The sequence below is a fragment of the Ostrinia furnacalis genome, unplaced genomic scaffold, assembly GCF_004193835.3.
Source record: "Ostrinia furnacalis isolate ACB-3 unplaced genomic scaffold, ASM419383v2 OfSCF0319, whole genome shotgun sequence".
NCBI lineage: Eukaryota > Metazoa > Arthropoda > Insecta > Lepidoptera > Crambidae > Ostrinia > Ostrinia furnacalis.
Genome location: NW_021130558.1, coordinates 852,010 through 874,561, shown reverse-complemented (window position 1 = coordinate 874,561; position 22,552 = coordinate 852,010). Strand labels below are relative to the sequence as shown.

At 44.6% G+C, this 22,552-nt stretch overlaps 2 protein-coding genes across 3 annotated transcripts in view; one reads left to right on the top strand and one right to left on the bottom strand.

Annotated features, from left to right (window-relative positions):
• Window positions 1-22,431, top strand: part of oaf (BRICHOS-like domain-containing protein out at first) — a 59,128-nt gene extending 36,697 nt beyond the window's left edge. Inside the window, exons 1-6 of one of the 2 annotated variants that reach the window (XM_028314164.1) lie at window positions 17,646-17,803; window positions 18,573-18,686; window positions 18,989-19,123; window positions 20,501-20,675; window positions 21,477-21,622; window positions 22,084-22,431. In XM_028314164.1, the coding sequence (XP_028169965.1) occupies window positions 17,717-17,803; window positions 18,573-18,686; window positions 18,989-19,123; window positions 20,501-20,675; window positions 21,477-21,622; window positions 22,084-22,233 (807 nt within the window). In that variant the 5' untranslated portion in view covers window positions 17,646-17,716 and the 3' untranslated portion in view covers window positions 22,234-22,431. Of the gene's footprint in view, window positions 1-17,645; window positions 17,804-18,572; window positions 18,687-18,988; window positions 19,124-20,500; window positions 20,676-21,476; window positions 21,623-22,083 lie in introns of those variants that run through there. The other variant, XM_028314172.1, reaches the window with a different exon arrangement.
• LOC114359723 (WD repeat-containing protein 26) lies at window positions 1,195-17,085 on the bottom strand. The gene is made up of 11 exons (XM_028314214.1): window positions 16,384-17,085; window positions 12,671-12,842; window positions 10,811-11,020; window positions 9,792-10,004; window positions 8,174-8,307; window positions 7,417-7,534; window positions 5,429-5,557; window positions 4,473-4,609; window positions 3,505-3,605; window positions 2,994-3,109; window positions 1,195-2,158 (listed from the first exon to the last, which is right to left on the bottom strand). The coding sequence occupies exons 1-11, from the start codon at window positions 16,545-16,547 to the stop codon at window positions 1,994-1,996; spliced, it is 1,659 nt and encodes a 552-aa protein (XP_028170015.1). The 5' UTR covers window positions 16,548-17,085; the 3' UTR covers window positions 1,195-1,993.
• Window positions 22,432-22,552: the final 121 nt, after the last annotated feature.

Genomic DNA, 22,552 nt, shown 5'->3' with positions numbered 1-22,552 from the left:
AACGGCTGAACCGATTTAGCTGAAAATTGTCAGGGAGGTAGTTTAGAGCCAGGAGAAGGACATAGGATACTTTTTATCCCGTTCGAAATTAAAAAAAGTCTGCTTATTTATTGCCATTAAGGCGGAACAAAGTTCGCCGGGTCAGCTAGTATTTTATAAAATGTAGGATCACAAGGTTGTTGTCATAAAGACGTAATAATTATTTAAAGAATTTTGAAGGATTCGTCCAATAGTCAATTTGATTGAGCCGTTAAATGGCGGTGGTTCATAATCTACAAGGGTCTAGGGCTTCTAGACCAAACGATATGGATAAATCATGACGTAATCCTAAAGCGATGTTAAAGTTTAGTCTTTGCAATACAAAATCTATGGGGAATCGCATTTTGACAGTTTATAAATATATGTCACTTGTCTGGTGACGCCAACTACCCTATTGTATGCCCCGATCATTCTTTACTTTGTCTAGAAACCCAGGGCTGTCTGCTCAGTCGTCAAAAGCCACACGTCAGAGGGTTTCTTCAAAGAATGAGTGCACACCAGTCCCAGTCTTTCGCCGTCCCAGCTGTTTATGTACTATCGGCATTTCGGCAACACTACCCATTGCCGGCCATGTCGTCTCGTTCTATCGCAAAGAATCACCATTCGATGAGAGCGAGAGCAAAAACCGAAATGGATAGGGTGATTGCTATAGTAATTAGCCTGCACATAGTTATTGGCATATTGGATTGTAGACAAAAATATTTACTACATTGGACTGCGTATTGCTCAGAAAAAATATTTTTCTCTTTTCCTCTCTTAATAACTTCCATTATAGTCCGATTTTTAATTCGACGGAATTTTGACAGCTGACATTTTTTGACAATTCAGATGTAATAAGCCTTTTTTGCTTTGAATTATTAATAAATAATATGAAATGAAACTTTATCAACTACAACTTACAAGAATGAACTATCGTTTGTTTCGTGAATTCAATGTACACTAATTATTATGTACATTTTAGAGATTAAATAGAAAAAAACGTGTTTTTAACACAGTAAAACAACATATAAACATATACGAAAATATGTATTGATCATCAATCATCATTATCGTCATCATAATCAACTTGGATTATAAAATTGGCATCTTGTTAAATTGATTATTTTATGAAACTAAGATTTTATTAACTAAAGTATTTTCATAAAAAANTTGAAACCGATCCGTAACACCCCCGTCATTAAAATTCATGTTATTTACATAATAGGATGCGTGATATATCTCGATATATCGTCCAGCCGACGGAATAACGACGGCTGATCGCTCTCGCTTGCTCTTGTTGTTAGAGAGAGAGGCAAATTAAGAGAGGTTTTCATAGTACATTGACATAATAACATTCAATCAAGTAAAAAATCATTCAAAATCACAAAAATAATACTTTGGTTTAATAGTTCCATGCGATTGTGATTACAAAGGGAAGGTTTAATATAGAATAATAAGTTTTTTTTTTAGAAAATCATTAAAAGGGAAATGTTGGTTCTTTAAAAAAATAAGTCACTGCTAATCTGTTAAGATGAAGAAGAATGTGTTAAGAGCACACTTTTTAGCATTGTCTTTTCAAAAATTCCCTGGATCCTTTATCTTTAGCATCGGATAATCAGGGCAGCCCACGTTCCCAGATATCTAAAGACACTATTGTCTCGTTAAATAAATAAAATCTTTGAATCTGTATTAATTTCGGCCAAAGAGGACAGGGACTGGAAGTTAGTTCCGAGTAGGGTTGCCAGGCGTCCGGATAAAGCCGGACATAGTTAGGCTTTTTGATTGCGTGTCCGTCCAAAATAACCGGCCAAATGAAGCACATAGTCCGGCTTTTGTGTTTTTGGACCTGGCAACCCTAGTTCCGGGGTTTATTAAGCCACGTATAGGACTTTGGAAAATGTCAGTACTGCGTTATCCTCTCTGCATGCCTACGCAGAGGGCAGACGGGGGTCGGATGGCGGGCCGGGCGCGGGCCCTAGGAGTGCTTGGGGCGCGGGCCCCACAGCCGCAGCGAGTAGTCGTCGGAGGCGGAGGCGAGCGCATCGTGGTGCGCCGGGTTCCAAGCCACGGCGTTTACGCAGCGCGTGTGCCCCGAGATCACCGCGATCGGCTCCTCGCCGTTTATGTGCCAGATGTACACCTGTGGACCACACGGACCACAATGTTAAATAGGTCCAATCTAAATAGTAATTTAAAGATTTATATTTTAAAATTAATAACTTGATTTAAAATAAGAAATTAAATTCTTTGTGACTTGATACGAAATCGCAAATGCTTGTTTTGATTATTAATCGAAACCGCATTTTCATTAGGTGACATAATATTGTTGCTGAGACGTATAGTCCGACTTTCACGCGGTATGTACGTCTCTGCGACTTTCTAGGACAATGTCGCTCCACATTTGCCTTGTTCACACTACCCAGTGTGATAGTGTGTGGACTAGCGATACGATCGTGACAGGTAAATGTAACCTACGTTGTCGGGCATTGTCTCCCCGATATCTCCTGAGTCCTGACACGTAGAAAACGTGTGGAACTAAATAGTCGCAAGACAAATATTGCCCAATGAAAATGAGACTTAGGCTGGTTTTAGAAGCGCGCTGACCGCTCGCTGATCATCGGCGCTGACAAATCAAAATGTATGTAATTAAAGGGAACGTTCCTGAGTGACACTGATCGCTCGGCGACGACGCTTCATAGGCTTGATTTCCTTTTAGGCTGACATCGGTGACCGACGTCAGCGGCGCGCACGATTACACACTAGTTCTATGTAATCATCTGCCGCTGACGACGGCGTTGCAGTGCGGTGCTTCGTAGAACATTGTGTTTATTCGTACGCTCGACCGATGTACGCGACCGACGTCAGCGTAGGAGGAAATCAAGCCATACATTTCGGCTGTCAGCGCTGACGGTCAGCGTGCGTCAGCGTGATTCGAAAACCAGCCTTAGTGGTGTGCGGTATTAGTAGTATTTTACCTTGTTATCCTCGCTGCCGGAGGCCACGAAGTCGTGGTGCGCGCCGCCGAAGCAGGCGTGGATGGTGAAGTGGCCTTGACTCAAGCCGCGGAAGCGCCGCACTAATGCACGCGCGCCTGAAACACAAGCATAGTTGCACTCCATTTATAACATAATACGTGCACAATAGGTACGAATCTCTATAGTAAGAAAACGTATTCACTGATGAAACAAAGTAATAGGTTAGGCATCATAGGTAATAGCACTTTTACAAGCCTACTTGAAAAAAATAAATTTCTTTTATCAATGAGACCACAAATTGACCGACATTTTGATCTTTTGACACTATCTTGTATTACCAAACATGTCCCTCGGTTGCCTCTCAAAATGTTCGCAGTATATGGTGCCCTAGCGCTATGGCGCCCTATAAGCGCATATTAGGAATTTCAATGTCGTCTCATTTTTAGTGCCGGAGTTACTCCCAATATTTATAAACGTAAAATTATTGTTACTTCGGCTATTGTGTACTCACGTATGTCCCAGAGGTGCACGCCCTGGTTGGCCACGTTGAGCAGCAGCAGCGTGTCGGCCGCGTTCAGCGTCATCGCCATCACCGCGTGCTCCTCCTGGATCCTGCTCACACACACAATCATTACATTTTAATGCTAAAAATATTACATTTTATTGAAATCATACACATCGNGCCGCGGCACACCAGCGCGTTCACAGTGTGTGTGTGTGTACGTACACGTTCCGGTCGGTGAGGTCGGTGAAGTCGTAGGCGCGCACGCGGTGGTGCGTGTCGGCGGCCAGCACCGTGCGCCCGTCGCCGCGGCACACCAGCGCGTTCACAGTGTGTGTGTGTGTACGTACACGTTCCGGTCGGTGAGGTCGGTGAAGTCGTAGGCGCGCACGCGGTGGTGCGTGTCGGCGGCCAGCACCGTGCGCCCGTCGCCGCGGCACACCAGCGCGTTCACAGTGTGTGTGTGTGTACGTACACGTTCCGGTCGGTGAGGTCGGTGAAGTCGTAGGCGCGCACGCGGTGGTGCGTGTCGGCGGCCAGCACCGTGCGCCCGTCGCCGCGGCACACCAGCGCGTTCACAGTGTGTGTGTGTGTACGTACACGTTCCGGTCGGTGAGGTCGGTGAAGTCGTAGGCGCGCACGCGGTGGTGCGTGTCGGCGGCCAGCACCGTGCGCCCGTCGCCGCGGCACACCAGCGCGTTCACAGTGTGTGTGTGTGTACGTACACGTTCCGGTCGGTGAGGTCGGTGAAGTCGTAGGCGCGCACGCGGTGGTGCGTGTCGGCGGCCAGCACCGTGCGCCCGTCGCCGCGGCACACCAGCGCGTTCACAGTGTGTGTGTGTGTACGTACACGTTCCGGTCGGTGAGGTCGGTGAAGTCGTAGGCGCGCACGCGGTGGTGCGTGTCGGCGGCCAGCACCGTGCGCCCGTCGCCGCGGCACACCAGCGCGTTCACAGTGTGTGTGTGTGTGTACGTACACGTTCCGGTCGGTGAGGTCGGTGAAGTCGTAGGCGCGCACGCGGTGGTGCGTGTCGGCGGCCAGCACCGTGCGCCCGTCGCCGCGGCACACCAGCGCGTTCACGCGCACGCCGTCCCAGCTGTTGATCAGCGCGCCCTGTGCACACGATATGGTGTAATCGATATCGCAAATGAGACCCAAAACAATCAATTATTAATTACTAGCTTTCCGCCCGCGGGTTCGCCCGCGTGGAATTTTGTCTGTCACAGAAAAACAATATCGCGCGCGTATTTGCTCACCGTTTAGACCTACCCTGGACTACGACAAACATTTTTTTTTTTTTTTATGCTAGACAAGGCAGGTATTTTAAAACCAAAATCAGCTCAATCGGCCCAGCCGTTCTCGAGTTTTAATCAGACTAACGAACATCAATTCATTTTTATTTATATAGAAGATAGATACATAGATTATCTCATGCGGACTTCTTGAAAGAGCTATGAGACTATATCTCGGAGACAGGCAGGTGTAAAGACAACGTGTAAGGCAACATGATATTCGTGACCATTGTGATTGCAATTAGCACTCTCGATCATTATAACAAAGTTGAGTATCTTACGAGCCCATTTTCTTCTTTTCGGGTCAACAACAAACCTACACAGTGTCAGCCCAAAACTCCGCCACGAGAGTGGCGTTGTCAGCGGCACTCATCAAAATGGATTTAATTTACGAGCCCATTGACTTGGGCGTATTTGGCGCGCCACGCCACCGCCGTCAGGGAGTCCTCTCGCGAGTGAGCCACCTGCGAGTGACATGGCTCAGCCAGCAGTACTCACGTCGAGGCTGCAGTGGTAGAACTGTCCGCGCGCGCCGCCGCACACGAACTTGTCGCTGCCCGCGTGCCACGCCACCGCCGTCAGGGAGTCCTCTCGCGAGTGAGCCACCTGCGAGTGACATGGCTCAGCCAGCAGTACTCACGTCGAGGCTGCAGTGGTAGAACTGTCCGCGCGCGCCGCCGCACACGAACTTGTCGCTGCCCGCGTGCCACGCCACCGCCGTCAGGGAGTCCTCTTGCGAGTGAGACATCTTCAGGTGAAGCTGCTCCGTCTGCGAATGATATGAGATGAACCTTGTTACGAGACAGTCGCCAAATTACTACAGCCTACAGCAGCTCAGATCTACAACTCAATCGTCAATAAAACCCAACCAGTTAAGGAAGAAAAAATGGTTTATCTCTCATCTACAATCTTTGGAACCACAGCGGAATTGTATGCAAGAAAAAGTGTGATCTTTAAATTATACAATGTTTAACAGAACTAAGCAATCAAGACAATTTATTTCTCGTTCTGCAAATCCTTGAGAAGGCCTTAAATAATATAAGAAGAAGAAAAAGCTAGGGGAGGCCTTTGCCCAGCAATGAACGTCATTTGACTAAAATATAAAATGTTGGTGGTACCTGCATGTTCCATATCCAGAGGTCGGGGCAGTCCTCGGGCCCGGCGGCCAGCAGGAAGCGCCCGTCGGGGCTCCAGCTCACGAACGACACGCCGTACGAGTGCCCCTCCAGCGACTTCCTGCAGGATATCCCGGTCAATATGTCAGAAGGAGCTATAGTCTGGTCTGCGAGCGCGTAGATATTTGTCCAATGACCACAAGCTACCCATCCTTATCGCTCGCGCGTAATTATGTTGCTGTCGCGCTCGCAAATTCACTGCGGGCGCCCGCGCGCGAGCAAATTTTGCGAGTAAATTTTTGTGGTTGAAGATTCCGGATGAAGCTCGCTCCCACCTTCGGTCTGATCATCACTTTCTATCAAGTGAGATGCAGGTCAAGAAGAGCTTCCTCGTTATAAATAAGGTTTATACAAATACACCAAGGGTAAAGACTTGCCTAAACGTGAGACGTCTGGCGACAGGATCGAAGTCCCATATCATGACGGTGTTGTCCTTGGAGCCCGACGCCAGCTTGCTGCCGTCCGGCGACCACTTGCAGTACCACACCTCGTCGCAGTGCTCGTTTAGCACCTGCAAGCAAATACGTACACTGTGAGATAAAGAGAACATTAATAGACGAAGGACACCGATTAGTTAGATTGATGACCGATGCGTGGTGTAATAAACTATTAAGCTGAGCCTCAAGAGTAAGATCTGACCTAAATCCACTAAAAGATCTTATCTGGTTTAGTACCAAGCTGAAATGGTGGATTTTTATTTAATGCAGAGAGATTAAATCAAAGCTTTGACTTTTTAACACCATTTTTGGATCAATTCGTCTAATCTCCAGCGAGATTCTGGAATGAGCGACAGCTAGTACACGTCTCGGTATTGCAACTGTATGCATCGGCATTCTGATGCGGCTCTGCGGCAGCGCGCCGCCTGATGCCNGTCAGGGAGTCCTCTTGCGAGTGAGACATCTTCAGGTGAAGCTGCTCCGTCTGCGAATGATATGAGAAGAACCTTGTTACGAGACAGTCAACAAATTACTACAGTCTACAGCAGTCTTTTTCAACATTTTACATGACGCGACCCCCTAGCATGAAAAAAAATTTTGCGACCCCTCAACCGTTCGCTTTTTTTCATGCCTTATACAAAGATGTTGTAGGGAACGAATCCTTCAATCTATACAACATTTTTATGCATTTGCATAATTAGATTTCGGATAAATCTAACTTTTAAACTTCTCTGGTTTTTTTGCTGAGGTAGTTTTTACGACCTCTCGCGACCCTCCAGGGGGTCGCAACCCACAGGTTGAAAAACACTGGTCTACAGCATACAACCATTTAAGGAGTATTTTCTCTGGAGATCTTTAAATTATACAATGTTTTACAAGACATAACATGTTTTTTCGTTGTGCAAATCCTTGAGAAGGCTTTTGCCTGGCCATAAACAAAATTAATGAAAAAACTAGGGGAGGCCTTTGCCCAGCAATGAACATCATTTGGCTGAAACATAAGATATTGGTGGTACCTGCATGTTCCATATCCAGAGGTCGGGGCAGTCCTCGGGCCCGGCGGCCAGCAGGAAGCGCCCGTCGGGGCTCCAGCTCACGAACGACACGCCGTACGAGTGCCCCTCCAGCGACTTCCTGCAGGATATCCCGGTCAATATGTCAGAAGGAGCTATAGTCTGGTCTGCGAGCACGTAGAATTTCGTCCAATGACCCCAAGCTACACATCCTTATCGCTCGCGCGTAATCATATTACTGTCGCGCTCGCACACTCACTGCGGGCGCCCGTCGCACAGTCGCGACAGCAATATAATTACGCGTGAGCGATAAGGATGGGTAGCTTGGGGTCATTGGACAAAATTCTACGTGCTTACAGACCGGGCTTTAGTAAGACCTACGCCTACTATTCGTTAGCTTCTACATAAGATGCAAAGGTTTTCGACCACTTGACTCAGTCCTAGAGGTTGTGGAATCCATAACCAGTTGCGGCAAAAGTTTCTGGTTGGTTTAATTAGTGGTAGTGTAGGGCTAAGTTCGCCTGGTTAGCTACCACCATCTAACCAAGTCTGTCGCCATAACAACATTGTTAACAGCATGATTTGTTCTCAATACATTTTGTGTAAGTTAGTAAATTCTTGTCGTTGAAGATTCCGAATAAAGCTCGCTTCCACCTTCGGTCTGATCATCATTTTCCAGCAGGTGAGATGAAGGCTCTAACTTTCCTCGTTATGGCTAAAAAAGAGGTTTTATACAAATACACCAAGGGTAAAGACTTGCCTAAACGTGAGACGTCTGGCGACGGGATCGAAGTCCCATATCATGACGGTGTTGTCCTTGGAGCCCGACGCCAGCTTGCTGCCGTCCGGCGACCACTTGCAGTACCACACCTCGTCGCAGTGCTCGTTTAGCACCTGCAAGCAAATACGTACACTGTAAGATAAAAGGAAACATTTGTTGACAAGGGAGACCGATTAATTTTCTGCCGCATTCTTCAGTTCCGGGGACTTGACTACCCACACCAGGATGTGGTTGGCGTGGTGTACTATAATAAACTTATGAAACTTCAAGAGTGAATTGAACTAAACTTAGTGAAAAATCTTGATTCTGGTTTAGTACCATACCAAGCTAGAATGGTTGCTTTCCATCTAATAACGGAGCTTGCATCAACACTTTTACTTTTTAACACCGTTTTTGGATCAATGCAAATCTACCAGCGAGATTCTGGAATGAGTGACAGCTAGTACACGTCTCGGATATTGCAACTGTATGCATCGGCATTCAGATGCGGCTCCGCGTGGAAGCGGCAGCGCGCCGCCTGGTGCCGAGTGGACTGACGGTGGTCACCTGCAGCGAGTGTATGGGGAAGCGGTCGGGCTCGCAGTGGTGGTCGGCGAGCAGCGTGAAGGGCACGTGGTCGGGGCGCGGGTCGGCGCGCGGCTCGGCGTGGAAGCGGCAGCGCGCCGCCTGGTGCGCCGCGGCCTGCGCCAGCAGCGCCCGCAGCCGCGCCGGCGGCATCATCAGCGCCGGCGGCAGCGCCTGCTGCACGCACGCCAACACCTGCACGTTCANGGTCGGGGCGCGGGTCGGCGCGCGGCTCGGCGTGGAAGCGGCAGCGCGCCGCCTGGTGCCGAGTGGACTGACGGTGGTCACCTGCAGCGAGTGTATGGGGAAGCGGTCGGGCTCGCAGTGGTGGTCGGCGAGCAGCGTGAAGGGCACGTGGTCGGGGCGCGGGTCGGCGCGCGGCTCGGCGTGGAAGCGGCAGCGCGCCGCCTGGTGCCGAGTGGACTGACGGTGGTCACCTGCAGCGAGTGTATGGGGAAGCGGTCGGGCTCGCAGTGGTGGTCGGCGAGCAGCGTGAAGGGCACGTGGTCGGGGCGCGGGTCGGCGCGCGGCTCGGCGTGGAAGCGGCAGCGCGCCGCCTGGTGCCGAGTGGACTGACGGTGGTCACCTGCAGCGAGTGTATGGGGAAGCGGTCGGGCTCGCAGTGGTGGTCGGCGAGCAGCGTGAAGGGCACGTGGTCGGGGCGCGGGTCGGCGCGCGGCTCGGCGTGGAAGCGGCAGCGCGCCGCCTGGTGCCGAGTGGACTGACGGTGGTCACCTGCAGCGAGTGTATGGGGAAGCGGTCGGGCTCGCAGTGGTGGTCGGCGAGCAGCGTGAAGGGCACGTGGTCGGGGCGCGGGTCGGCGCGCGGCTCGGCGTGGAAGCGGCAGCGCGCCGCCTGGTGCCGAGTGGACTGACGGTGGTCACCTGCAGCGAGTGTATGGGGAAGCGGTCGGGCTCGCAGTGGTGGTCGGCGAGCAGCGTGAAGGGCACGTGGTCGGGGCGCGGGTCGGCGCGCGGCTCGGCGTGGAAGCGGCAGCGCGCCGCCTGGTGCCGAGTGGACTGACGGTGGTCACCTGCAGCGAGTGTATGGGGAAGCGGTCGGGCTCGCAGTGGTGGTCGGCGAGCAGCGTGAAGGGCACGTGGTCGGGGCGCGGGTCGGCGCGCGGCTCGGCGTGGAAGCGGCAGCGCGCCGCCTGGTGCGCCGCGGCCTGCGCCAGCAGCGCCCGCAGCCGCGCCGGCGGCATCATCAGCGCCGGCGGCAGCGCCTGCTGCACGCACGCCAACACCTGCACGTTCATGTATATGGAATTTTACAGTCACGATCCAGAAAGACGGAATAAAGATTGCTTCTTTAGAAGATTCACCAGGACAGAGTATGAAGATTCACCGGTCATTTATTTGTTATCTTGCGCCATCAACATATGTAATATACAGGATGTTAGGTAAATGAGTATATGAGCCGACACTAGCCCATGTTAACATGGGCATATAAATGGTATGGTGAAGTCAGAAATTTGATATCATCATTTTAATTTTTTTTTATTTTCATACAAAATAAATTTTATAAAATCCGATTTGTATGAAAATTAAAATAATTAAAATGGAGGTATCAATTTTCTGACTTCGCCATACCATTTTTATGCCCATGTTAACATGGGCTAGTGTCGGCTCATATACCCATTTACCTAACACCCTGTATAGGCGAAGAAGATCGGCAAGACCTGGAGTGAGATCAAGCGAGAAGCTCAAGACAGAACGAGATGGAGGACTGTTGTGGACGCCCTCTGCCCCATCTAGGGGACATAGGACCATAAGTCAAGCCACCAACATAGGCATTGATGGTAAGACGAAAAGAACATCTGTTCACAGTTTCAAAATAAAAATCAAAATTTTCTTTATTTGTTTAGACTTATTAAATTAGTACTTGCAAATCGTCAAATGCTCTTATGGAGCCATACATGTCTCATTCTTTTTTTGCCCTACCAGTGCTTCGAGACAAACATTTGGCAAGTGCAAAGTTTAAAAAGATAATCAGCAACTGGACAAAAACAAGAATTTCACGAATAGCAGATAAGTATTTTCGAAGACTGACCCCAGCGCGGGCGGCGCCGCCGGCCCAGGCCGCGCGGGCACGCAGCTCGCCGGGGTCGGCGCACATCATGAGCGCGGACAGGCGGTGCACGCGCGCCGTGTCGAACTGCAGCGGCGTGAGCTCGTTGCGCAGCACGTGCAGCGCGTCCAACGCGCGCCCCGCCTCCAGGTGCTCCAGGTACTTCTGCTCCAGCACCACGAACTTCATCTCCTGCGGGGGATACACAGTCAGACGACAGAACTCATAAAACTCATAAAAAACTCATTTATTTTTGCAGATAGGCTTTTAAAAAGCGTGTATGGTCTATTGCTAGCTATACACCTTTCTTGATTATGTTGATTCTGAAGAGAATGATTCAAACTCCTTGTTGAATGTAGATATTTATTACTTGATTACGTATAAAGGTACAATAATTGATTAACGAGAGTCGCGGCCACTTGTTTGTTAGGCTGCTAAATCGAACACTAAACTTAAAATAATGTAAAACATAAAATATAAAATTGGGTCAGCCGCGCATAGCAATATATTGCTGATGTTTGCAATTGTACGGTGACGCACCGTACAAAGCGCTTTTACACGTCCCAATATTAACCCTACCACTGCTTCGGAACAATAAATAGACATGTTGACACCACCAATCAATTGACGTACTTTTTAAAACTGTTAAAACGAAACTCTCCCATAGATTTTGTATGGCACTACAAGCAAGTGACGTCACTATTTTGTTAACTCAAATAAACTACTTTTTTCAATTACAATGCGACCAAAAATCGTAATGTACAGGTAATTTAAAAATAAATTAAGTTTTTTCGTCCAGAATGAAGTGTCTTTTTAGAAAAGTTGTGATTTCGAATTATTGAGGAATGGTGTCAAATTGTCAATGGGCCAGTGCTGAGAAGAAGCAGCGCAAGAAACTCAGTCACTATTGATGATGATGATGAACGATGACGCACGCACGATATATCTGTAGAGCTAAGGCCATAATTAATGCCTCTCCTGTGAGGGGACAAACACAATCAGATGATAGAGGAAAGCTCGGCTCACGATTGTTGTTACACCGTTTACTATTAAATTACAAAAAACTTCATCAAAGCAACTCCTGAAAAATGCATTTAACATAACGGATCTATGGTTTACTTACATAAATGTCGCTAAGATATTTAAATGGGTCATTCTTGACGTGACACAGCCTTGTATTATCTAATTAGTAATCGATATTGCTATTCGGCCACCTTGAGAAGAGTGGCGGAGGCTACATGGGACAATGTTGCTGGCGATCAGCAAGAATTGACAACGGTCCTTGCACGCGCTTCTCCTTTGGTAAAAATAAAAAAAATCTTTCATAGCAGGTTAAGAAAGATAGTTAAGATGTTGCAATACCCTAGCAGGGTCCATGTTTTGGGTCTATGTCTATATGTAAGATCTTTTATATACCAACATTGGAGCAATAAAGAATTTGAAGGACTTCTTGGCGGAAATCTGAAGCGTCATGTTAGCGGTTTTGTTTTATTTCCTCAAATTCGTGTTTGGGCGACTATTAATGTGTAATAATGGTGGATTATTAACCATTGAGTGTTCGTGAACGTGGATGAGTGTGGGCAAGTGAAGCAAAACAGTGCATCGTGATTCTTCTGGTTCTCTCAAGTTGTCCATAGGAGGTCTCAGTAAAGCACCACAACTTTACTGAGACTCAAAGGGTGGGAAGGGGTATCATCTATCATCCTTCATTATATCATTACTTGATCTCATTTTGTAACTTGTATCACATAAATACTTGAAAATGGCACAAATCAAGTCGACCTCGACGTGTATTGCCAACATCATCAAAAAAGAAGAAGAAGAATTTGAATTTGGACTCACGGCCAGGTTGTGGGGGTCGACGTGCGGCGAGTCGCGCAGCAGGTCGTGCAGCGCGCGCAGGTCGTGGTCGGCCTTGACCCAGTCGCCGGCCAGCACGTGCTGCCGGAACGTGGCCGCCGCCGGGTGCTCCAGGTGCAGCCCCGACTCCTCCATCAGGAGAGCCGCGCTGCGTCTGCGAATCGTATCCACTATTGTACGAACAACTACATCATTTTCGGACTGTATACTTTTTCAAGGCTGGAAGTTCTGGAGTGGAGGCCGCGTACTGGAAAACGCACGTGACGACATCATAAAGGTAGCAGGAAGGCGCTGGATGCAAGGCGCTACCAACCCGTGGAAAGCATTGGGGGAGGCCTATGTTCAGCAATGGACGTCTTATGGCTGAAATGACGACGATGATAGTACTTTTTAAAGTTATAAGAAGAACAAGTAACTTGCTAAATAATAGATTTCCTTACATATTTTGTTAAATCGTGAAAATCCATGCATAATATTACCTCTAGCCACTGCTATGATTTCTCGTTGTTGATGACTTAGTCATAATAGGTACGATAAATATGTTCCGCGAATTTTATTTGCAAAAAATTCGCTATGTCATACGACGATGATTAACGAGTTTTCAGTTTTAAGCGTCACCCTGTCCCCGTGCCAATAACCGAACGCGTGGCGTGAACCGAGCAGGCGGTAATAAATAATTTACACTGCATATTGCGTGCATTCGGACTGGACAACTGACACATAGGTAATTGCTAGCGGGTTCTAAGTAAACATCGTTTGAGTGGCGACTCGGCGGCGTAAAGTAAGTTTGTTTGCTCTGCCGCGCGGCGTGAAGGCCCAGTGAACCGATTGATTGCAGCGCACACGCAACCTCCGCCGTGCGTGATTGGCTCTAACTTGAACTTCATATTACTACATCTAAAACTAAATCTTTAACTGTACCTCCTAGATAGCAGGGGCAGTTCAAATAGCGACATAGTAGTTCAGAGGACAACACAACGAGGCATAGAGTTAGTACCGTTGTGATAGATCTCGTGTTGATTGAATTCATTATTACGAAGGAATATACATGGGCGTAGATTCCGGAAGTTGTATAAAGTATGTATACTTTTGTCATAAAAGTGTCTAAGAGCAGCAGAGGATCCTGTTAAAAAAAAATCCCCCCTGAGTCACACTGCCACTTAAGACTTGATTACAATAAGAAGATGGGGGAAGGGCCTTTAGAAATCGTTTTTCAAGTTTAAATTTGACATGTTTTTAAAGTTAAACGATCCGTTACGCTATTACGCATAATATTACAACAAGCTAGGTCCAAACAAGAAATCATTAACTTTAGACTCTTATCAAATGTTAGTAATTAGAACCACGGTATCATTTCCTTTAACAAAAAAATATTTAGTAGGTACACCCGTTTCGTTATATTATTNATATTATAGTTTGGGTATTAGTCCATGACAAGGCGTATTTCATTTTTAATTTAATTTGGGTACTTTTTGGGGCAAAACATTATCACGTTAATATCGAGTGGTTAGTGAGCGACTCCCGGCCCAGAGATCCTAGGTTCGAAAGATAAGAGCTCACTTTGTGATAATATCCGATAAAGTGTAATGTTTTTGGGATTCCTAGCTTAGTAGGACGATAGAAGTGTTTTAATATTTACATTGATCTGTTTTTAGAGACTATCGTAGCCGTTCGTCATCACAACGTCGATTTATCGCGGTTTAGATCAGAATTCTTAAAGGTTTCGCCTAACTACTTACTAAGTACTTTAAATTTCAAGTAAATTGAGGTCACGAGAACATCGTACGTGTTGATGACGGTTGAAAAAGTGCATTATTCGCTCGTAACGTAACCGTAACACGGCGACACACGTGTGCTACCGCCTAGTTCCTCGCGACCATGCCAAACCCTAATTACACTGCTAATGTCGTGATTGTGCATCGGTTTCAGTTTTGTTTTTATTGAATTTAGTTTTTATTGCCGAATAATGTGAATCAATTTGCGGTAATGATGCAATAATATCAAGCACAATGATTGAGAGACTTTGTTTAATAGTTGTTTGGCTGTAATCTGTATTCACTCATGCATTGTAAATGCACTTATATAAAACAACCATTTTAGTTTGCAAGCATTGCAAGAAAAAATATTCAAATTAAAATTATGAAAATTAATCAATGCTATAAATAAATCTTAATTTAATTTTAATAGTTTATTTTCCCTACACAAACAATGTAACAGTTTAAAATATTTAAAACTATGATTAAAGATTTATTGAATTTAAGTTAAGCCTGATGATAATGGTTAAAATAAATTAACTTTGAATCATGTAGGTACTTAATCAGGGGCATAAAAGTTTAAAGCATTCCCACTAAATCTTAAAACTAGGTAGGTATCTTTCATCAGATTACAACAGGGCTATAATATCTCTGATAAGATGTTCTATCATTGTTCATTTATTAATGTTTTTGTCATTTACAAAAAATAGGTCATACACATAACTAAATAAAAAGAAAAATAAAAGCAGTGTAACTATCAAATGATTTGTATAATTCAGAAATAATTAAAAATAATTGTCACTAAATATTTTCTTCCCATTTAAGAATGTGCTTCTAAGATGCCTCATGGTGTAGTAAATTCATATTTGATAGGAAGATAATGCATTTTATGCATTCAATAACATGCATTCAAGAGTGCAATGGCACTAAAATTTAAAAAAATAGGTCCTACTGAGTATTTGTTTACAAAAAAGAAAAGAGACTTTGATTAATAATTAAAAATCCTGATAATTATTATAATTTGTTGAATGAAACATATTATTGATAACTAACTTGCACTGTATAGTTATAATGTATAGTTGTTATCTGCAATTACTACTTAAGTAAGTAATGATAAAATAATCGAAATTTTATGAAGATGTCAACTAAATAACTACTGCAGAAATTACACACCAAGTGTGTATGATGATGACAAACAAACTTTAGTAAAACAGTTAAAATAAAATAGTAAAAGATGAGATGATCAATATGAAAATAGATTTCTGTAGCTTGGAGTGATTGCACCTTTGTGTGTAGACAGAATAGGGTTCAAAAGTCAATGACCTTATAGGTCACCATTTCATGAAAACCAGACATCTTTGTAAACAAAGCCTGAAGACATCCCAATAATTTAAGATGATTGCTAACTAGCAAGATACATTTTGTACAGAATATTAAACATAAAAACAAAATGCTTTAGCAAAACCTACTTGAGACACATAATGTTAAGTAGCCTTGCACTACACAGGAAATCAATATTTCAAGTGTTACCACATGATGCCAATGACAAACCAATTAGTTGATTATGACTAGCAGTTTCATTAAAAAACAATCTTGTGTGAGAGATTAGCATGTCATGACAAAGGAAAAAACAACATCATTGCCACTTGTTGCTATGCTAATGTGAATTAGACAAACACCAAGGCAAACATGCTCAAAGGAAAATAACCAGCATGTAAGGAAAATAAACAAACAAAAATCAGATGGTCAGATCAGATTTTCATATGGTTTTCAAGACAATGGCAACAATGACAGTTGTCTTTCTCCATTGTTATTTAAATTGGCTTTGCACAAAATTAGATCATGGCTACCGCGGCATGGAAGGTCAGGTCATAGAACTCCAGCATTCAGGTCAATAACACCAGCGGTGAGAGACCGGGGCAAGGTCAGACGAGTACTCACTCGAGTCCAACAGAGATGAGGTGCTGGCCGATGAGGCGCACGATCTCCTGGTCCGTCTGGCTCATGCGCAGGCCCGGCGGCTGCACGTCGCCGTTGCTGGCGGCCGCGTCGCCGTTGAGGTGGTGCGGCGCGCCGTTGGCCACGGGCTGGTGCGGCTGGTGCATGGCTGCGGGCTGGGCGGGCGGCGACAGCCTGCGGGTCCGCTTGCGCGGCGGCCGGTGGCCTGCGCCCTCGTCCCCCGACCCCGAGTCAGTGGAGGCCAGGCTGGCCCGCTCCGCTGCGCGTCCTCGCCGCGCTCCCCGGAGCGCCGAGATCACGAGCGCGCCCGCCGCATCGGACTCGACGCTGCGGCCTCGTGACGTCACGGCCGCCCGCTACGCACTGCCCGCACTCAATAGACCATCTCTCTTTGTTCGTCGCTGCAGAATGATGCTTCTCCGTTGTTCTCTCGCGACGCCTTCTCGTTCTCGATCCGATGCTGTCGACTCGACGATGGGACTCGGGCAGTCGCGCAAGGCTTCGATCGCAGGTCAAGTTTGCAGTGCTCACCAGCGTACACAGAAATCAGCTGAAAATGAAACGACAGCTGTCTTTCTTCGCTAATGCAACATCGCCCCTTCTTTCCGTTTCGTATGACGTTCGGTCCCGTTCGGTTGCGCATCGGGTAAAATCGTGTTGTTGATGAATGACCTCAAAAATAAAATCAACGCATTCTTTTTATTGCAATGAAACAATGTAACTTTTTAAAAGTTAATAAAACATTAATTTAATAACAATTTTTACGTTTGTCAATCATACAAAAATATAAACACCGTAAATTGATAAAAATGGGTAAAAAGTTTTACCTAGAACATAAAACTGCTCTGTGATTTAACTATTTTAGAAAACTAACTAAATTAATTCATGTGTATGTATGACACTTTTTTTGTAATATACAAATTCCTTTTTATTTTAATTGACTGAAAATGTGGAAAATACATTGTGAATTGTGTGCATTAGTTTGTGAATCGGAACACGGAATTGTTGGACAGTAGACATGTTTACAAAGTTAGTTAAACTGATATAATTTCTTCTTAGGGAATTTAATTTTTTGAGGAGCTTTTACGATCTATATAATAAAAAATATAATTTTTAAAATAATGCGAACCTCTAAAATATTTTAAGAAAATAATTGCATTGTTTATAACTTATAACATGAAACTCTGTGAAACACCTATTTTCATTTTGCACTATCTTTGTAAACACTTTTCTAATGTCAAAAATGTGAAAATGTTGTTGTGTGTAGTGTAGAAAGGACTAAATAATTAAAATTAATATAATTGTACCGAAAACAATGGAATTTATTATGTACAAATTAATATTACTATATATGCTGATTCGGTCCACAAATTTACAACTACTTATTAATGTAAAAAATCAGGTAAACTTAAGTATTTTCCTATAGTGTTGAACATGTATTTTTATTTAGTTTAGCAAAAGAATAGATTCTAAAATAGTTTATAAAAATTAATCTTGCTCTATATTAAAATTTTGCAATGTTTTCAAATGATAAAGCAGAATATCTATCACATTATCATGTGCAAACTTTCACAGAATTAATAGTGCATTTAATTAAATATTCAATTCATGAGTATTTTAAATAATATTAGTAATTACATATTTTTTTAGATGTTTACTACAAATAAACCTAATCTTAATTTGTTAATAAAATAGATTTTTGGCCACCTGGCTGCAGTTCTGAATCCTACCTGAGGCAGTGTTAGCAGAAGCGTAGCGTACCTTGCCGGGGCCGGGACCCCATATAAAAATTTGTTTGGGGGCCCTTAGGAAGGGTAAAGATTTCTCAAAAAAGAAAAAAAATGTTTGCATCTATCTGTCACATTTTCAAAAACAATTCAAATTAAATATTAACTCTCCTTGCCTTTTTTCGGCAAAAAATAACGAGTGGTTGAGTTGTCGTGGGTCGAATACGGAATAACCCGTACAAAGTTTTCATGATTTTATTAATTTTTGCTTACGCACCTTGGGGGCCCCCGTAGGCCGGGGGCCCCGTATAATTGATACGGCAGATACGGCGGTAGCTGCGCCCCTGAGTGTTAGTTAAGTTTATATTATTTAGACACCATGAAGAAACTGTTTCTTTGGTGAAAGGTGATTGGTGCTATTACATTCATACATTATGTCCGCAGGGTGGTGATGTTATGCAGGAGAACATAACAGCAAATGTGTCCGAGGACACAGTCACTCTTGAATTTCTGCGATTAGATGGAGTTTTTGTATCACAGCTGGTTGATTTTACAAATGTATGTATGAAGGTTTTCATTTATTAAATCATTCTTTACAAAACTAATGAATGAGGAAAAATTGCAGAGAAATTCAGATAATTTATTTGATTGTATTGTAATATTTAGCAGTGTTCACATTCATTATTTTTAATTGGATAGTTGATACCATTTTAATCAATTATTCCGAGGCAAAACTTATCTAAATTATTCAAATAACTCACATTTATTATTTCAGCTACTACTAGAAACTAATATTATGTTAAATTAATTATTGGTTTGTACAAAATTAGCTTATACTGATGTATGAAATAATGTTGTAGGAGGTTGAAGCAATGAAGGTTGTGATCCCGGGCGAGGAGGAGCTGGGCCAGGCGGGGCACCAGGCGCTGTGCTTCCTCACGCACGCCGCGCAGGCCGACTTCATCGCGCCCGACGCCATGGCCAAACTCAGACAGGTAAGAAAACTACTGCTGATTTTTTATTACATTTACTAAAACAAGATTATCAGATAACAGCTACATATTTTTTAGACTTATCAATATACAAAGCCTTTGTGATACTGTTTACATACTCCCCTATTTAATAAGTTGGCTACTTACATCCTCTTTTGCCATAGTAAAATATACTGGTGTATTTAGATAAATATGGTTTCCTCTAAATATTCTTTCATCCATTTTCTTCAAAGACCCATTTTTTCTTAAAATTATGTCTAGTGAGTAGTGTCCGACCGAAACTAGTTTTACGACCGAAACCGAAACCGAAAACGAATTTCGGCAACGGTGTCTATTTCGGCCGAAACCGAAACCGAAACCTCCTTACAAGGCTCATATTTTGAGGGAAAAATAAAGAAAACGTTATTATAATCAGGCAGTCTTTATTGTTTTCTTTTTAAATTGCATTAAAATTGAACTTATAAAGCGCCTTTTTACTCTAAAAGGTGTCAAATTATGTATTAAAAAAGAAAAAGAAGGATTTATACTCTAGATTTTTTTAATTACTCGCAATATTCAGGACATCTACATAACCCGTCCTTTGGTCGGGTCTTTTCTCAAAACAAAATTGATAGTACGTAAGTTAGTATCTAGGTGTAGGTACTTGCCACTTGGATACCTTGGTGATAAATACTAAAATGAACTTTGAAACTCTGAATCCATAATATTATCACCATGAAATGCACTATAGTCATTACTAACTACCTAACTAAAGTTTGTTTACATATGGCGTTTGCGAACCAAAAAAGATTTAGTTAGATTAAACTTGATTATACATCAGTCATATTGAATATTTTTTTATGTTTACTACCCGCTCTTATGTTATAACGTCATAAAACGAGATAAAACTTACCAAATTTAAAATAAATCACTCGAAAACTCGCCACCACAACAAAACAAAACTAACAGCAAACAAACAAGCGAGCGAATCACGACATTGGCTCTGATCGGATTCATAATCATCATCAAAATCTGTAATACAGATTTTCTTAAAATCTACAATAGGCACCAGCTCTCACAATGCTAATCTATAGTTTAACAGATATATTATACGAAATGTTTTTCCTAAATGTTGTAAGAGAAATAAATAAATAAATTATTCACTCATTCAACGCGCCGAACATGACCGATAACAGTGCGGAAACTCCCGAATGCACATTCGGTTTCGGTCGTAGTTTCGGCAAGTTTGCCGCCGAAAACGAAACTAAACCGAAACTCGTGTTTTTACCGAAACTCAACCGAAAACGAAACCGAACATTCGGTCGGACACTACTAGTGAGCTTTTCAAATGAATTGTCTTTTAACTTGTTGATTAATCAATGGTTATTCATAACCCTTTAGAAAAACCCCGGCACTGTCCGTGTGGCTGAGGAAGACAAAGGCTGGCGGCAGACGACGGCGACCGCGTGGGCCGAGCGCGCCGCCAGCGTGCTGTCGCCGCCCGCCGCCCGCCATTGCCATCGCGCCGCCGTCTTCCTGCGCGCCGCCGACCTGGCGCGCTGGGCGCCGCGCCCGGGTATGTACACACTACATCCCGGTCTGTGAGCACGTACAATTCTGTCCAATGACCCCAAGCTACCCATCCTTATCGCTCGCGCGTAATTATATTGCCGTCGCGACTGTGCGACGGGCGTCCGCAGTGAGTGTGCAAGCGCGACAGCAACATAATTACTCGCGAGCGATAAGGATGGGTAGCTTGGGGTCATTGGACAAAATTCTACATGCTCACAGACCAGACTATACACGATCGCACACAAGGACGTGTGTACACATCAACATAGCATTTTTTCAAATAATTTTGTAGGCGGTTCCCTGCATGAATATAAGCTAACTAGCAACAGACCAACTACTACCAACCAACAACAAAGATAGTAAGACATCGTATGCGAGATGCGAGCAACATACGCCCACAACAATCCACACCCCTGACGACCACGACCACTCTGTCAAGAGTGTAACCAGAGTAAATACAAATGAGTAGGTCATCTTCATAGAAACGCACGGGCGCGGTTTGTATGTCAGCGTGCCAATATGTATGCGGCGCGCACGCACCCACTGACAAAAATTAGCGTGGATAGCGGGGAGCCAGTCGTGGTTGCGCCGAATTGTAAAAATGTAACGAAGGCCTGTCTTCAAGATAGAGTGGATATGGTAGATAGATCTGATAGCCACTGACTTCCAACATTATTCATCTTTGGCTTGCGTAAAAGAAAGCAAGTAACAAAAAATGTTGTTAATATAAAATAATTTCTAAGAAATAAACTAAACTGGCCTACGAAAGTACGGTTTTTGTTAATGATTGATCACTCAATGCCAGGCTCGGAGCAGCAGTCGCTGGCGTCGCTGGTGTCTCCGTTCCCGGAGCGCGCGCTGTCTGCGGAGGGCGAGGCGGGGGGCGCGCGGGGCGTGCCCGCCTGCGCCGGCGCCGCGCAGCCTGCTGACGAGTGCATCTGCCATCTGGAGGTTGGGCTGGAAAACTATTACACTTTATCCACATCTCTAAACCCACATCGCGATGGCCCGAAGATTCGTGCTGTTGTGATATGTGTTGTCAAGTCAATACTTCGGGGCGTTTTTGCATAGTCGCAATGTTCATTCAGCTGTCGCCGGAATGTTACCGCAATGTGTGTGGCCCACATACACCCTGGTAAAATTAACGGGGGCTATCGTTTTAGCGCTCTCCAGTTGGCGCCACTGTAGAGTAAGGTCCTGTCACTTGCTAGTAGCGAAGACAGTGGCACCAACTGGTGAGCGCAAAAGTGGTAGAAGAACTATCGCATTTGCACTCATCAAGATGGCGCCACTGTAGAGTAAGGTCCTGTCAATCGCCAAGGGTGCCAACTCTTAAGTATAAAAACGATAGCCCTCATTGTTTTTATCCCAGACATTCCCATTCAGAACTTGTCCCAAATTTTATGTTGCAGGTGTGCGTTAACTGGTACCCGTGTGGGTTAAAATACTGCAAAGGCAAGCCCCAGGGCGGGCTGAGCTACCGCTGCGGCATCAAGACGTGCCGGCGCTGCTACCGGCACCTGTTCTACACCGCGCGCCGCGACGCCTGCCCTCGCACGTGACGCCGCGCGCCGCGCCGCCCGCGCGACCCTGTCCTGTGCCAAATACTCTACCACCTACCCTTAAGCATAGCTTTGTTATACTTTTATAAACGCCACCGTGAATGTTGCGACAATACAAGCTTTACATACTTTTGTAAATATTGTTAATAATTTATATTATATTGTAAGAGCAAAGTAAAATATTTTATAATGATGAAAAACATATTTCATTGCCGCTCCGATAATTTTAAAAATGTAAACTATGTACAATATTTTATTTGATGCAATACCAAAAAATTTAAAGATTGTGAACAGGACTTCCAATAAAATTCTATCACTG

Coding starts and splice junctions, on each gene's coding strand:
- LOC114359723 (XM_028314214.1), bottom strand. CDS start 16,547: ATGCACCAGCCGCACCAGCCCGTGGCCAACGGCGCGCCGCACCACCTC. Junction 12,843..16,383: donor CTCATCTCTGTTGGACTCGA/GTGAGTACTCGT, acceptor TACGATTCGCAG/ACGCAGCGCGGCTCTCCTGA. Junction 8,308..9,791: donor TCCCCATACACTCGCTGCAG/GTGACCACCGTC, acceptor ATTTGCTTGCAG/GTGCTAAACGAGCACTGCGA.